General features: G+C 49.9%; 1 protein-coding gene across 1 annotated transcript in view; it reads left to right on the top strand.

Moving 5' to 3' along the window:
• ZP1 (zona pellucida glycoprotein 1) overlaps window positions 1-3,877 on the top strand; it is an 8,812-nt gene extending 4,935 nt beyond the window's left edge. The window contains exons 7-12 of the mRNA XM_017870752.1: window positions 1,008-1,135; window positions 1,221-1,410; window positions 1,480-1,621; window positions 3,124-3,205; window positions 3,320-3,439; window positions 3,705-3,877. Coding sequence (XP_017726241.1) covers window positions 1,008-1,135; window positions 1,221-1,410; window positions 1,480-1,621; window positions 3,124-3,205; window positions 3,320-3,439; window positions 3,705-3,853 — 811 coding nt within the window. The 3' untranslated portion in view covers window positions 3,854-3,877. The remainder of the gene's footprint in view (window positions 1-1,007; window positions 1,136-1,220; window positions 1,411-1,479; window positions 1,622-3,123; window positions 3,206-3,319; window positions 3,440-3,704) is intronic.
• Window positions 3,878-14,789: the final 10,912 nt, after the last annotated feature.

Raw genomic sequence — 14,789 nt, forward strand, 5'->3', positions numbered from 1 at the left:
TTTTTTTTTTTTTTTTTTTTTTTTTTGATTTAAAAAACCCTTAAGTTCTTATTGGGCCAAATGGTGGCGGACAAGTCTGTGTCATGCCTTAGACTCTCTGATGTAAGAGCTATGGGAGTCAGCCAGAGGTCAACACAGTGACTGGGGATTCCTGAAGGGAGGCAGAAGTCAGGGGAACAGCTGTAGCCGGCAGGACTAGGCCAGAGGGCTCAGACACAAGTCCTTCTGAACAGGGGTGAGCCACTTATACCTACTTAGCATCTCCTTGGTGCCAGGCCTCTGGGGTGCTAGGGGGATGTGGACCCCGCCAGAGTGTGGAGGAGTGGCCACCATGGCCCTTAGGCTAGTGAGGAAGATGCTAGACACTGTGGCCCTTAGGCTAGTGAGGAAGATGCTAGACACTGTGGCCCTTAGGCTGTGGCAGACCAGCTGCAACTACAAGGACAACGAAGACACAGGTGCATCATCTTGTGATCTCACTCAGTCTCGGCGCCCTCAAAGGGAGGCAGTCACAGCCATTTTACAAATGAGGACACTGAGGCTTAGGTTAAAAGACTTGCTTGTGGTCCCAAAGCCTGTAAATGCTAAGAAGACTCAAACCCAGGTCTGTTGGGAAGCAGAGTGCCTAGGCTCGTCTGCCAGCCTCAACTGTCAGGCTCCAGGGGCCTCGAATGGCACAGCAGGCAGTTGTGGGTATCCAGGGCAGACCCAACAAGGTGCCAGCCCCCCGAGGGCCCGTCTGCATCCTGATGTATCCTCCCACCAGGTTCAGGGCCTGGCATAACAGGCTTGAGCCATCCCAGGGAGACCAGGTGGGCAGAGGGTGGGGCTGGGTGAGCTTCCTGAGCCAGCCTTGGAAATGCTGAGTGTTGCTTAAGTAGCATCCATCTGCCCTGCTGGACAGTCCCCTGTTTGTTGCACCCACGGAGTTGGTGCCTAGTTTATCACGTAAACAGGATACTCTGATTCTGTGTCTTCTCCCCCACCCTCTTGCATGTGGACTTCAGGCTTCATGTGCGCTGCGTCTTCAACGCCAGTGACTTCCTTCCCATTCGGGCGTCCATTTTCCCACCCCCGTCGCCTGCCCCTGTGACCCAGCCCGGCCCCCTGCGACTTGAACTGCGGATCGCCAAGGGTATGCTATGCTATCCCTGCTCTTTTCTGGCCCCCACTCCCCCGATGCACAGTCCACCCTGGCTCATGAGTCACCCTCCCTGCAGACAAGACCTTCAGTGCCTACTATGGGGAGGACGACTATCCCATTGTGAGGCTGCTCCGAGAACCAGTCCATGTGGAGGTCCGGCTTCTGCAGAGGACAGACCCCAATCTGGTCCTGCTGCTGCACCAGTGCTGGGGCGCTCCCAGTGCCAACCCCTTCCAGCAGCCCCAGTGGCCCATTCTGTCAGACGGGTAAGTGTCCCCGTGCTCCCCCTACCTGCTCTGCCTCCTGTAAACAGCCTCTCTAACTTCTCTTCTCAGATGCCCTTTCGAGGGCGACAGCTACAGAACCCAAATGGTAGCCTTGGATGGGGCCACACCTTTCCAGTCTCACTACCAGAGATTCACTGTTGCCACCTTCGCCCTCCTGGACTCGGGCTCCCAGAGAGCCCTCAGAGGACCGGTAAGAAGCCCCGGCTGCTGCATGCCTGGCCCCATGTGTTAATTGGGGAGGAGCTGGTTGCCAAATCCCTCTGGCACCCCGTGGACTTATGTGGACAAAGTTCTGGGATGGGGCTTGGCTTCTACCAGGTGTCATGGAAGGCAGCGGGCTTCGGGTCAGCAAGAGGTAGCCCATAACCACGACCAGGCGGAAGGAAAGCGCTGCCTGTGCTGCAATCAGCCCTAAATCTGAACTCTGGTCATGATGTTCTAGGGTAGCCTCGCCTCACTTCTGATTCCAGAAATGATAATGTGTTCCATGTAATTCTGCTTTGAATTTTCTTTAACTTAGCAACGTCTCCAGAAGGTAAACGTAGATAAACTTAGGGTATATTTAGGTTTTCTATGTAATATACAGATGGCCCCACAGGTGACAGACACACTGTAACTCTTGTCCTGTTGAACAGCGTATCTTTCACATACCCAAATCTCTAGATTTTTCAATCACTGCCTGTTATTATGTCAGATGTAGACTGATTTCACTGGTAAGCACTGGTTAGGGTGGCTTCATTCTCATCTCTGCTGTGTGCTGCCTCCTGATCCAAGAGACGCTGACCTACCTGGATGAGGGGTGCCCGTGGGTGAGGCCTGCTGGGTCAGCTCAGCTCCTCCTGCTTCTGCTTCCATAGGGCACTGCCCCTGCCCTTGTGTATCCAGAAGCAGTGGTAATCTGCCCTCCCCTCTTCCCCCAGTCACTGGTCTTGGGGGTCACAAACGGAGGGCAAATATCCATTCTCCTGCTGCCTGGCCAAGCCCCACCTCCTTGGAATTTGCTGTCTCCCTCAGTAGGGCAGGTGGAAGGGAGAGATCCAGCCCTCCTGGGGGCTGTGCAGCCAGAGGCAGCATTGGTAGAGCAGGCCTGCCAAGGACTGGGGCTCTTTGAAGTGCGGTGGTCCCTGCCTGCAGGGCACTCCACTGCAGACTTGGACCTTGGGGATGGGGGAAGGTGCGGATTTCAAATCAGGAAGGAACACATTCAGCTCTGCACTCCCTCAGCATGGGCAGCAGTCATCTTCCTGGTCAAGAAGTTCAGATTTCAGGCGGGCGCGGTGGCTCACACCTGTAATCCCAGCACTTTGGGAGGCCGAGGCGGGCGGATCATGAGGTCAGGAGATCGAGACCATCCTGGCTAACACGGTGAAACCCCATCTCTACTAAAAACACAAAAAATTAGCCAGGTGTGGTGGCGGGCGCCTGTAGTCTCAGCTGCTTGGGAGACTGAGGCAGGAGAATGGTGTGAACCCGGGAGGCACAGCTTGCGGTGAGATGAGATCGGGCCACTGCACTCTAGCCTGGGCAACAGAGCAAGACTCTGTCTCAAGAAAAAAAAAAGTTCAGATTTCTCCCTGCCTGAACAGCAGCAGTCTAGACTTGGCCCAGCTTGGGGATCCCATGTCCCTGCCTCTGTGCTTCCTGCCCGGTGGCACCGAGCCAGCCACTTTGATGTTCTTCTCTTCCCACTAGGTTTACTTGTTCTGCAGCGCCTCTGCTTGCCACACCTCAGGGCTGGAGACTTGCTCCAGTGCGTGCAGCGCTGGGACTGCAAGTGAGTCTGGAGTGCGAGTGGGATTTGTTCCTTCATACATCTTCAGGCCTGTGCCTGGCTTTTGGGCCACAGGGGCAGGAGACAAGCCCAAGATTTCATTCTTCCCCTGGGCAGGACAGCGACGATCCTCAGGTCACCGTAATGACACTGCCAGGCCCCAGGACATCGTGAGCTCTCCGGGGCCAGTGGGCTTTGAGGATTCTTATGGGCAGGAGCCCACACTTGGGCCCACAGGTATGAGGGCTTCTGGATGGGCCCCTCAGGACTTACCCACTCCCCGCCCTCAAGACTGTGCTGACAAAATGGGGATGCTCCGGCCATAGCTGAGGGCAAGAGATGGTGTCACTGCAGTCAGTAGGGAACTAAGTGAAGATAGACATAGTCCACCTCATCTGCAGAAAGGCAGCTTCAGCTCTGCCCAGTGTGATACAAAGTTCTGGGGTAGAGGGGAGGGTTGGAGGGGCCTCACCGAGTCCTGCCAATCCCTTCTCTCTGACAGACTCCAATGGGAGCTCCAGCCTGAGGCCTCTCCTTTGGATGGTCCTTTTGCTGCCAGCTGTTGCCCTGGTCCTTGGGTTTGGTGTCTTTGTGGGCCTGAGCCAGACCTGGGTCCAGAAGCTCTGGGAAAACAGTGAATGGGTTCAGTAAACAATCATTTCAAACCTACTGAAACCAGGTGTGGAGAAGTTATTTGTGACCACTAGAACAGAACTATTTCTTATGTGAGAAACGTCCTCCAAGTCAGCTCTGTCCTTCCAGAACTGTGATGTCAATTACAAATACTTCATATATGCCACACCCTGCACAGAGGCCAACGTCCCCCAAGGCTTAACTCGGGAGCCTCTCCCTCTTCAAAAGGAATGGTGGCATTTCAGGCAGAGCAAACAGGACAAAGACACTGGAGGTTAAGATGTTGGCAGTCAAAGAACAGCAACAGCTAGGACCCGGGCCCCTGGCAGGAATGAATGGCTTGTGAAGGCTTGTCACCTCCTCACAGACACAGGGGTTCTAGCAAGGGCATCCCCAAAGCACCCTGAGCAGCTGCTGTCATGGATACGGGGAACTCTAAGGCTGAGTTGAAGGGCCACTTCACAGACCCCAAGCCTGCCAGCCTACTGTAAAAGCTGCATTTCTGACCACAGCCTCCCATACCCTCCCCTGGCCTCCCAAGACTAGTCCATGTGGGAAGGGCTGGTACAGGAGGAATGGCAGCCTGCTGGCCCTGACACTGCCTGCCACGGTGGGCATGGCCACCAGACAGGTCCGTACCAGTGCTGGCTATGCCGCTGAGCCCGGTTTGCCCATACACGGCATGGGCCTTCATCTCTGACTTGGCAGCAAAGCCTTTTCCAGACATGTGGATCTTCTAGGTGGAGAAGGGGGCAGGACGCTAGGGTTTGGCCTCAAGGGGACAGGGAGAAGAATCTGGTAGGGAAGGCTGAACTTGGATTCAGACACCTCTCTGGACTTCAGGTAGAGCACGAGCTTAGAGAGCTGTTACAAGGGGAGCTAACGTGCTCAAGTCATGCCTGTGGTCTTGATACTACATGAACCCTCTACTCACTCGGCTCTGGCCTACTCAGCCTTTCCTGTCTTCAGAATACTGGTCAAGCATGTGGACCCCAGAGCTGGCTTCTTCCTAGCTGTGTGATATTCAGTAAGTTACTCAACTTCCCTGGGCCTCAGATTTCTCATCTGTAAAATGAGGTTAATGTCTATTCCAATAGAAGGATTGGATAAAATGAGTTAATAAGAATGCTTAGAATAGTACATAACAGCCAACAGTAACTGGGTGCTATTAACTACTGACTAGAATTTCATTTCCTCTTGCCCCAAGCCTATGCTTACCTAGTTTTTGTTGTCAATGTTTTGGTTTGGTTTTGTATGTACAAGTTTACAGGCCAGTATGAAGAGGGACTGGGGCAACTGCTGTCTTTTGACTCTTCTAGCTAGAGGGAGAACATGAGAGGCAGGAAGGCCCAAACATTTGTTATGGAAGCTAAGTGACTTCCCTTCTCTGGGCCTGTCTTCTCATCTATGGCTAGCAACGGCCAGTCTTGCCCTGCCCAGCTTCCTGGCGTGTACAGGGGGACATAGGATATATCCTGCAGGGTCAGTGTGGCATAGGTGAGGATTCTTAGCTTGGCTGGTTGGAGGAGCCAGGCTGACTTGGTCTTAGGGGCCTGGGTTCTGGTTCCTTCCACCATTAACTCTTCCTTCTTCCCCTCCCTCCATCATACAAGCTCATGCAAGGATTTCAAACTTCCAGACGTACCAATTGGAATAACGCTGTGTAACTGAATTTGCTTTGTTTAACACAAGGGTAGACGTCTTGTATCATTTCCTATCATTTCAAATAGATGTATTTTCTAAACTGTGGTTGAGCTATGACATTTGATCTGTTGATAGAGACCAAGTGGGTTAAGGATGACAAGTGTTGCCAGGCGCGATGGCTCAAGCCTGTAATCCCAGCACTTTGGGAGGCCAAGACTCAGGGGCAACAGACGGGCGTATCACGAGGTCCACGGAGATGGAGACGCATCCTGCGTAACAGACGGGTGAACCCGTCGTGCTACTAAAAAATACAAAAACTACCGGGCTGAGTGGTGCGGCGCCTGTAGTCGCCAGGCTACTCGGGGAGGCGTGGAGGCACGGAGAATGGCGTAGACCCGGGAGGCGGAGCTTGCAGTGAGCGGAGATCCGGCCCACGGCGCCCCAGCCTGGGTGACAGAGCGAGACTCCGTCTCAAAAAAAAAAAAAAAAAAAAGGATGACAAGTGTTGAACACAATTACTTAAGCATATAGTTCTTTGCATACTATTTTCTTGAAAGACAGTCTTAGAACTGCTGGGTCAAGACCACACCTCTTATGACCATGGGGCTCGGGACTGTCTGTCTCCCCGCCCAACCCCACTGTGCAGGCTTGCCACCACAGGCCAGTAACACTCTAAATCTTTGCCTATCTGAGCATCATAAGGCAAATGGCATTGGCTGTTTTAAAGGGACTCTCTTTGATTAGAAGTCAAGCATCTTTCTAGCCACTCGTGTCACATAAGTTACCCTTCATGTCTTTTATCTACTCTCCGCTATACCTCTCCTCATCTGTAAAGAACTTTCCCAAATCAAGGAGCCGGCATCCTCATTTTATAAATTTTCCATCTAATTGGCCACTGGCTTTTCTCTGCCAGGTTATCTTAGAAAGGATTATGTAACAATGAATTTTTCCCTCTCATATTTGTAGTTTTGAGTATGGCAAAGACTTTCCCCTATCCTATATAATCATCGAAGTATCCATTTGCTTTGTGATACTCCAGTAACAATGCAATTGTTTATCTCCTACTTCCAAGTGTATATAGGGACATGATTTTGGCAACTGATAAACTGTTCATAGATTTTGTCAACAATTCCATGTCAAAGGAATCTGTTTACTGAAACAAACATACAAACCATATGAACGATGAAGTTCATTGCAGCACTAGCTTTCTCTCTGGGGAAGCAATCTAAACTTTGGCTTTCCTAGATAACAAAATCTAGTCTAAATGTTGCCCAATTTAAAGCTCTCTTCCTCCCTTCTTACCGCCTTCTGATGTGAGCAGGCCCCTGCGGGGCCTTGAGAACAATTCAGCAGACCCGATGGGGACAATAACCACTGTCTCCGACCTGTGGCAGGAAGCACAGCTGCTCAGGGGCTGTCAGGTTTTGTCTCTTCCTGCCTTTTTGGGGAGGTGGGGACCGGGGCAGAGGCTGTGGCTGTATCTATATAAGACCTAAGGGAATCCCCTGCCTTTCTATTCCCCACGCCCCCACCAGCTCCCATAGATTTACATTACACATTGAGAGCAAATTACCTTCATGCTGCTTTGTTTTTAATAAAGGGAACAGAATACTTCACTGCCTGTTAGTTCAGCTGAATTCAACTCCCTGTCTGGACCCTTATGTGAGAGTATTTCATGGAAAAGTGCCACTTCTGTTCCAGCAGTAGGAACACTAGATACTCGGATCAACCTGAAGTAAACAACTAAAATACCAGATGATAAATATTTTAAAATATCCTTAGACTACTGCTGAATTAACATGGGGGAATGAGGCATGCAGATAGGCCAAAAATAAAAAGCCAAAACTCTGGGAAGTAAAATCAGCTTCTATTCTGGGAAGTACTGCAGGACCCTGGAGACCTTGGCCTTCTGCTTTGATGAGTAAAGGGGACTGCAGATCAAGCCCAGAGACTGCAAAGGCAACAAGTCCAGATGCAGGGTCTCCTCTAAAGCTGGAACTCCAGAGGGCCCAGTCCTCAGTGTAATGAAGGAGAAACAAGCCTCTGACATGAGTGGGCAGCAAGGAATCCTGCCTATTTTTATCTTGGGGCTGGATGTATTGAAAAAAAAAAATCAACCTGAGAATGCAAAGTGTAATACCCTCTACTCTGGTGTGTGCAGTCAAATCCTCAGACTGAAGGAGAGAAGAGAAAGGAGAACCCCTCAGGTTCAATCTAGGAACAAACCTCAAGGGCTGAATTTAATTTAAAGTGATCCCAGGTGGGGCGATAAAGAAAGTGATTCCCAGGCTTCAGGAAGAAGCAAACGCAGGTCCTGTCTGAAAGGTGATTTCAGCCAAAGCCTCAGAGAATTCTGACAGATCAAGTTACAAACAAGATGAGCACCTCACAAGAAGTCACAAGATATAATAAATAGTGAAAAGTCAGCACACAAAGTGAGAAGACAGTTGCAATACATTCTTGACAAAGGATTACTATCCAAAAAAGCACGTTTAAAACTGCTACGAATCAAGAAAAAGATAACACAAATAGAAAATTAGGCAAAGGACACTAACAGGCATTTCACAAGAGGAAAAACTCAAATGGTCTGTAAGTGGCTGAAAAGATGTTCAACTTCAACAGTCATCATTGGCCGGGCGCGGTGGCTCAAGCCTGTAATCCCAGCACTTTGGGAGGCCAAGACGGGCGGATCATGAGGTCAGGAGATCGAGACCATCCTGGCTAACATGGTGAAACCCCGTCTCTACTAAAAAAATACAAAAAAACTAGCTGGGTGAGGTGGCGGGCACCTGTAGTCCCAGCTACTCGGGAGGCTGAGGCAGGAGAATGGCGTAAACCCGGGGGGCGGAGTTTGCAGTGAGCTGAGATCCGGCCACTGCACTCCAGCCTGGGCGACAGAGCGAGACTCCGTCTCACAAAAAAAACAAAAAACAAAAAAACAGTAATCATTAATGTGAAAAATTAAACTTCAAGATAATATTATACACCCACTAGAGTGGCAAAAATTAAAAAGCCAGAAAATACTAAGCATTGGTGAGGGTATGAAGACAGGAACATTCTACCAATGTTAATTGAATATAAACTGGTATACCTATGTTGAAAAATTGTCATTCCCTAATACATAAGTCCTCTCCTAACCTAGAAAAATCCTTGCACCAGAATGTCCACAGAAACACTATAATAGCAAAAGAAAAATAAAAAACTAGAAACAACCCATGTCCATCATGAACACTAGAACATATAAATACATTCTGCAATATTCCTACAATCCTATTCTACAATGAATGAGAAGTAAGAGTTAACCTGTTTGTCCCTTGCAGGCTGGCCTCCCAGGAAAGGAGTGGGCCCCTTACAAGGCTCCATGGAATCTAGCCATTGCTAAGTGCCTAAGACACTGATCAGTTACAAGGTTTGGACCCCAGCCCTTTAATCATGTCAGAGGAAGGGCTGATGCTCCTCCAGCCACAAACACACTGCAGTAAATCCTGCTGCTGGCTGACCACATCAAATAACTGCAACAGCAAAACTCAGACCCTAGAGCCCTGATCAGCAAAACTCAGACCCTGATCACAGTACAAGGAGGAGCTGAGCTTCCTAATCATGCAGCTTAACAGCTCCATAGCCCAATGGCCAGGATCCCTCTCCCGGCGTGCAGTCCTAGAATGAATGCACCACGCAGGACCGGCATATCTGCAGCTGCTCCTACCTTCAGTAAATGCTGTCACAGTACTCTGGTGTGAGTTCTGCTTGGCCATTTTCCTTTGTTTTCCCAATAGTGAATGAACTAGCGCTACATGTGTAAATACAGGTAATTCTCAAGGACGATGCTGAGAAGATGAAATCAAACTAGATGGAATGACTTCATTTATATAAATTTCAAAAATCAGTTCCCAAAACCCCAATGTAGTAGTCAAATTGTATAGAAAAACAAAGGAATGATTAGCACCAATTTCAGGGTAGTGGTTTTCTCTGCAGGGGCAGGGAGGGATGCATTCACTGAAGAACACACCGATGGCCCCTTATGTTTTCTTCAGCTGGCGGGTGGATACAAAGATGTTTACTATTCTTTAAACTGTACAGGTACACTTTTAGACCCTTTGGGGTGAATATTTCAGAAAACTTTTAATCTCCTGGCCTACCTTACTACAATCTGCTGGGCCTGTCTCCAACCACGGTGCTGCTCCTCCCTCCCCAGCTGCCTGTTCCCTCAAACCTGCTTTCTCACCGAGGCAGCAGTCAGTGGTCCCAGGTGTCCGAAGGGAAATTGTTTGGTGGTGTAATCAGCGCTTACTGCATCCTTTGTGCACTTGACCCTCTGAGGATCAAACCCTGCCTAGGCGTGGGGGTGGGGTTGCTAGCGCCTTTGCTCACACCAGACACCCCTACTGTTCCTCTGTCCTGTGTCCACCTAGGGAACTTCCACTTCAAAATGTGGCTGTGTCACCTCCCCAGGTCCACCTGACGTCCTAAACTGTGGCACACCCTGTCCTCTGTGCTGGCACCTCTATCAGAATTCTAGCGTCATGTCTGTTTTGCTCTGTTGACTCCTGTCTCCGTGCCTGGATTATGTTCCAGCCACTCTGTGTCAACAGAGCCTTAGTTTATTAACACAGCAGAGAAGGCAGTCAGACCATGCCTTTATACGATAGGTGTCAAGTGTCAAGGACCACCATGACCTTGGCTATGTGTGTCAATACAGTTAAATCTCAAGGGTAATGCCAGTGCAGGCAGAGCAGGGAAAATGCACAGTAGTCAACATTTACTGAGTGCCTCGTCTCTACATGAATCAGTTTACTTAATTTTCAAGAGCCCTACGAAGTCTGTCTCTTTCTTGGGTAAGTAAACACAGAGCTTGACAGAATGTTAGTTGTAACAGCCAAAATGAATGAGCCCTTTGTAGGGCTCTTAATTCTCAAGAGCCCTACGAAGAACTTATTTTTCAGATGAAGAGCCTGAGACATAAAGATCCACATCACAGAAAGGTGCACAGCTGGGATTCACACCTGGGCTGCTGGCTCCAGAGCCTGCATTTAACCATGACACTACCTCCTGGAAAGGTGTGCAGTGGGTCATCAGCTGCCCGTGTCTGTCTTCATCAGCTTGGTCTCTGAAGTCACATGGCTTAAAAACCCTAGCTGCATTATTTACTGGGTGGCCTAAACAAGGCACTTCTCTGAGCTTGTCTTCTCATCTGTAGAACGGGGACAGCACCACCTGTCTGGCAGGGTCATTCTGTGGTACTCACTGTGAAGAGCTCCATCACAGCACCAGCGTTACTGGGGAGACGGGTGTGACTACACTGCCCCCAGGTGACCTCCTTGATTAGTGCTCCAAGCTCAGGAACAATACAGATGCTTCCTCACCTTCAACAGTGGAGGCTAGGCAGGGTTTGATCCCCAAAGGCTCAAGTGCACAAAGGATGCAGTAAGCACTGATTACACCACCAATTTCCCTTCGGACACCTGGGACTACTGACTGCTGCTGGGTCCTAAACACAAAACTCACTAGCTAGACAATGTGGGCGAGTCCTTTAGAATCCACCACCCCCCAACCAAGATCTACTTCCAAAAGGTTCACCTACAGGGCAGTTGGGCCAACATCTGGTGAGCTGTGGCAGGAGGTGATAGCTCTTCATTTTGGTTGATAAAACTAACATTCTGTCAAGCCCTCTGTGTTTACTTATCAAAGAAAGAGACAGATGTTGTCTGGGCTTTGGACTGAGCCCCAAGGTTGAACCTCTCAATCTGCTACTTAGCAGCAGTGTGACATGAGCTGAAGAGATAAATGACAGCAACGGATACATGGTCCTGCCCTTAAGATTAAAATCTAGTTAAGAAAGACAAATGCGCAAACACCTTCCAGGTAACACAGCACTATGCTAAAGGCATGAACCATGGGCTCCAAGAAAACTTACTCACCTGGCAGAGCAGCAATGGGCTCCAGAGGCTTCCTGAAGGACTTGGCCTGTCTCTGGGGAGGGCAGACTCCAGGGACAGGGAACAGTAGGGTGGTAATAGTAATAGTAGCAGCAGCAAGTTTAAAAACATACATTATTTATGATGTGCAGTCCCTATTCTAAGCACTTGTCACATTCACTTCATCCTTACTCTATTCTCTAATAAGTACACTACCCCCATCTTCTGGATGAAGAAACTCCCAACAGAAAAAAAGTTAAATAATCTGTCCAAGGTCTTGCAGCTACTAAGTGCCAGAACTGGGATTCAAAGCCACACAGTCCAGTGCCAGGACTATGCTCCCACCTTCTGCTCCATTCTGCAAAGGAAGAGAGGTATGAAGTCCACATGGTATGCAGGGACCAAGAGTCTGCTGAATTGCTGGACAGCAAACGGCAAGGTGGTTTTCTTTTTTTTGAGATGGAGTCTCATTCTGTCGCTAGGCTGGAGTGTAGTGGCGCAATCTCAGCTCACTGCAACCTCCGCCTCCTGGGTTCGATTCTCCTGCCTCAGCCTCCTGAGTAGCTGGGACTACAGGCATGCACCACCACACCCAGCTACTTTTTGTATTTTTAGTAGAGACGGGGTTTCACCACGTTGGCCAGGATGGTCTCCATCTCCTGACCTCGTGATCCACCCGCCTCAGCCTCCCAAAGTGCTGGGATTACAGGCATGAGCCACCACACCCGGCCAAGGGCAAGGTTAAGAATTAAATGAGTGGCTGGGTGTGGTGGCTCACACCTGTAATCTCAGGACTTTGGGAGGCTGAGGCTGGCAGATCACCTGAGGTCGGGAGTTCGAGACCAGCCTGTAACCCCTGGTGGTGGTGGTCCATGCCTGTAATCCGTGCTACTCGGGAGGCTGAGGCAAGAGACTTGCTTGAACCTGGGAGGCAGAGGTTGCAATGAGCCGAGATCACGCCACTGTACTCCAGCCTGGGCAACAAGAGCGAAACTCAGTCTCAAAAAAAAAGAGAATTAAATGAGCAAACGTAGGTAGTGGGCATGCAGCTCTTCTGCTGATGCGACTGCACAGATGGAAGGCCAGATGAGATGCACTGTGGAGCCTTAGGACCCAGACATTAGGCTCCCGGACGCCAGGACAGCACCAGATGTCAGTTCTAGGGCAATGGTTTGGAACTGGTGAGGGATAGATTAGTCTCTCTGAGATACATACTAGGGCTCCCCTTCTCTAGAAAAATGTACGTATGCATAGACATGCACCATGCTTCACAAAATTCTAGTGTAACTATAGCGTCCCCCCAACCCACAGATCCCCCAAGAACCTTTGTCCTTCAGTATCTCCTGCTTAGTTTTCCTGGAAAGGAAGGCAGGTCTGAAATATGCACATTACAGTTCCTTTGGCTCAGCCTCTCCTAACCAGAAACTGTTGGCCTTAGTGCTGTACCAGCCCTGAGGTCCAACTTAGCCCAGCACGTCCCCCAGTCGTGCCCTCAATCCTCTCCCACTCAAGTAACCCACTCTACCGTAACCTGCAAACCGTAGCTGTTGTTAGCCCACCTTGTACTAGGCAGTTGTCCTAACCTTTTTTTAAGTATGTCATGCCTTGGAAGAAAAGTATGATTGGTCTTTTTTTCCTCCCACCCTAAGATGGCGTCGTGCTCTGTCACCCAGGCAGTACAGTGGCAGAATCTCAGCTCACTGCAACCTCCACTTCCCAGGTTCAAGCAATTCTCCTGCCTTAGCAGGAGTAGCTGGGATTACAGGCACCTGCTACCACACTCGGCTAATTTTTGTATTCTTAGTAGAGATGGGGATTTCACCATGTTGGCCAGGCTGGTCTCAAACTCTTGACCTCATGATCTGCCCACCTTGACCTCCCGAAGTGCTGGGATTACAGGTTTGAGCCAACAGACCTGGCCCAGGTCTTTTCTTAATAATAAACACTTGTGTAAGTTAAATGGTTTATATTCAACTTGTAAAACTTAAGTGGTGTCTTTACTGTGGGGTTTTTCAAGTTTCCCTAGCTAGTAGGCATCCTGACCCTCCCAGGCAGATACGGCATGCCCAAGCTTCCCCGACAACAGAACACTGCCCCAGCAAAACATGCCCGGAGGTCTCCTGTTACGTCCACAATATGGCCTACCATACTTTGCCCCTAAAGCCCCCCACCTGGTAACACCCCATTTCTCAACTCCCCTTCTCAGCACTATCTTTTGTCTATAATCACTGACTCCCACACTTCCTCACCTCATATCCTCTTACCCTACTCCAGGCAGGTGGCCAGCCCCAACCTTCCATCGGGATGGCCCTTGTCAGGGAACTGTCAATCACCCCAGCGTGCACACCATGGTCTCCCCCTCTTAGCCACCATGACCTCCTTCCTGTTCCTCCATACATCTGGTTCAGTCCAGCCCTAAACCTGCTCTCTGCCTGCAACACTCCTCCCCTCTTAGGTCCCTGTCATTCCAGCTTCAGCTTCATCATCACCATTTCAGAGGCCTTTCCTGACCTGCAATCTACAGCAGTCACATGACCCTACAGGAATTTCCTATAAGGCACATTCATTATTGGATCTTTGTCCCGAATCCAGTACTACCTCAGCTTTTCAATTGCCACAGTCAATAAAATAAAAAAATCTCCTTTTTGACTTATGCCAGCTGAGGACAGGCTTTCTAGCACCCACAACTAAAGAACCCTGACGGAGATGCTCAGACCTCTCCACCAGCAAGATCCAGCTAACCTTCCCTGCAGGTCTCCCTCCCTTCCAGGCTTGTGTAGGAAACCAAGTCCACAAGGCAAGTGGCAGGACTAGTGATTTGAGGCCTTGAAACTCAAAGTCAAGAACCTCAGGGACATGGCAGATTTCAACTGCAGATTTGTTTTTATCTCTGCTGTGCAATTAAAAAAAAAAAAAAAAAAAAGGGTAAGAGCTGTGAAAGGAAAGGAAGATGGGCTTCCCGGAAGTCAGTGCCCCAGTGTGTGCTCCCTCCCCTTGACCTTCCCAGCCCTGGGTGCTCCTGGTGCAGACAGACACAGGGAGGTGGTTATGTTTATTGTTTTCTTTTTTTAATGAAACTAGATCACTGCTTACAAAACCCTGCACAGCCCTCCTGCCCATCCCCTTCACAGTTCCCTTGGCTCAGCCTCTCCTGTCTCACAGGAACTGCAACAAAATGGGTGTGGAACAGCCACCACCGCGTCCATTGGACGACAGGAAGGGAGAGGCCCTGGGCCTTTAGAGGGTGACAGTTCTTCCTTCCACATCCGTTCCCAAGGGGCCTGGAGGTGCATGGATGAGGGTGGTCCATGCCACCATGGTTCTCAGGCCACCACTCAGACCAGAGTGAAATGATGTGAATGTCCCACCCCACAGAGCCCCCTCCCCCCACAGAT

Source organism: Rhinopithecus bieti, unplaced genomic scaffold (genome assembly GCF_001698545.2).
Source record: "Rhinopithecus bieti isolate Rb0 unplaced genomic scaffold, ASM169854v2 scaffold_6149, whole genome shotgun sequence".
In the NCBI taxonomy this organism is placed as follows: Eukaryota; Metazoa; Chordata; class Mammalia; order Primates; family Cercopithecidae; genus Rhinopithecus; species Rhinopithecus bieti.